This window comes from Telopea speciosissima, chromosome 7 (genome assembly GCF_018873765.1).
Source record: "Telopea speciosissima isolate NSW1024214 ecotype Mountain lineage chromosome 7, Tspe_v1, whole genome shotgun sequence".
In the NCBI taxonomy this organism is placed as follows: Eukaryota; Viridiplantae; Streptophyta; class Magnoliopsida; order Proteales; family Proteaceae; genus Telopea; species Telopea speciosissima.
In genome coordinates, this window is record NC_057922.1 from 11,886,787 (window position 1) to 11,889,065 (window position 2,279).

Sequence of the window (2,279 nt, forward strand, 5' to 3'; positions counted from 1 at the left end):
GTAGTAAATCGATCCGCTCGACAACGTTTGCACGAACGATGAATTACTCAAACTTTTTAATCACTAACTACACTAGGGTTCAAAAACCGAGACCTCCCTCTGATTCAAACCATAATAATTAAAAGAGGTTTTTTAATAAAACATGCCATTTTAGCAAGTAGGGAAACCTTTAGTGCCTTAACAAATGTTGCAGTACACAAAACCATGTGGTAGCCGTGACATTTTATGTTTCATGGAATGATCATCTTATGTTTGCCCGAAAATAGAAAGATTAGCAAACATAAAAAATAGAAAGAGAAGAAAGAAAGAAAAAAAAGAAAAAAGATGGGGGAAGGTGAGAGATTAGCGCGAAGAGAGAGGGTATCCAATTCCATGACGAGTGGTAGGGAATGAAACGAAAAATGCACTGCCAAGCACACCGATCCCAACAGGCAATGCTGTGAGGACTTCCATTGTCTCTTCAGATGGTTTTGGGTAGAAACAATTCACCACATTCTGATCGAACAGTGCGATTGCTGCAAAAACCAGAGTTGACATGAAAGCATGCAAGAAATCAATAAACTTAATCCGAAATTCTGAAGCTTGTTCAGGAGGAATGGTGACAGACCCATCGATGATCCATAATCCTTTAAAGGTTGCTATTCCATAATGAACTTCCCCTTTATCATCCCTGAAGCTATCAGTAAAGCATGATAGAAAGCATGAAAGACCACAAATGATCACAAGACCTGCTGTCATGTACCGACTGGCGTCATCACACTCACCTTCGTTACTGAAGATTGGAGATAGAAGATGGAATGCAAACACTGTCCCTGTGGGAAGGAGATTGGCCAAATTGGCTGTGCTTTGAAATGTTAAGCTAATGGCCTTTTGAATAAGGCTCTTCCGATCTGTCTCCGGCGACGAACGTCGCCGGAGGAGAGGCCGATGTTGTTGATCATGATCATTCTGTGATTCTTCATCCATGATGATCCTCTTCTTCTGTCCTTCAAATTTCTCTATTGGAAGGAAGGGGGGAAGGAATACGTATAAGTAATGGGGAGAAGAGAAGTGGCTTCAAGTCATTTGTTTTCCCTACCGTAACGTACTGGAAAATTTAATGCCCACGGCAACGTTGTTTAACATTTCAGTATTATAAGTAAGGGGTATTTTGAAAAATACAAAAAATAAGGGGAGGGGATTATTCCATTTCAACGCCTGCGATTACGTGCATTAGGAAAATTCTTCCTACTCGATTCGTAGGATTTTTTTTTTCCCTCTATGACTATGTTGATGGATGATTAATTAATCCACATTCCGCGTTCTAAGTCTAACACGGCAAATTATTTTAATAACCCTGCAAAAAAAAAAATGTGATTTGTTTTTCTATTTTTTTTGGGTTGAGCTTATTACTTGCTGGTTAAGAAATATAATATTATTACTTTAATAAGACTTATGTAAGTAGGACTATAAAATTAAACTCATATTTTATCTATATTTATCTCAATTTGACGATTCTACTTTGCCTGCCCCTATTGCTGTGTGCATCCCACACACAAGCAAGGCAGAATGTACCGCCTTACCCTTGTCTGAGCGGGGGTAAGGCATTACTTTTTGCCACAATTGTGTATAGGAGCATACGACAGGACCGAGCAAGTGGAAGTAGAGGAGTTGGATCCATCATCCATGTTTGTCTTGTGGTCCTAAGTCTCTAGCTAACCTTTATTTTGTAAATTTATTTAATCAAAAGATTTTTGCACAGCCATGTACACGATTTGCATTAAATGTAGTTAGATTGACATAAATACTAATCCAAAATAATATAAAAACCATTGCCGTATTTGATGGAGTTGTGATAACCTCCCGTGTACTCATCTTCTCCAAAAGGCCTGAAACTAGGCACGGCTGTTGTCATACTCTTAGCCTATTAATTATTGGATTAAAAATGCTTGTAAAGTAATTAATTATATTTTTAAACCAAATTAAATCTCTCCCCAAAATCAACCCTGTACCCTTACCTAAAACCACATGCCATTTGTCATTTGATATGCTCAGCCTTTCAATAATTTCAAGTTTTGTCTTATTGTCATTATTCTGTACCCTTGTGTGTCCACTTGAAGCACCATAGTTTTACTCCTTCCAAACATTGACCTAGATCATATTGTATTTGTTTTTTTAATAAAGATAGTAATCTCCTTTTCCATACCTAATCTTTTTATCCTTTGATCTCTTACATTGCTAGTACCTATTCTGTTCTCTGTATTGATTATTTTATGAAACTTTTACTCTTATTAATTTCT

General features: G+C 37.2%; 1 protein-coding gene across 1 annotated transcript; it reads right to left on the reverse strand.

Moving 5' to 3' along the window:
• Window positions 1-342: 342 nt before the first annotated feature.
• LOC122668229 (protein DMP4-like) lies at window positions 343-966 on the reverse strand. Its single transcript, XM_043864819.1, has one exon. It carries the CDS (start codon window positions 964-966, stop codon window positions 343-345), a length of 624 nt encoding a protein of 207 aa, XP_043720754.1.
• Window positions 967-2,279: the final 1,313 nt, after the last annotated feature.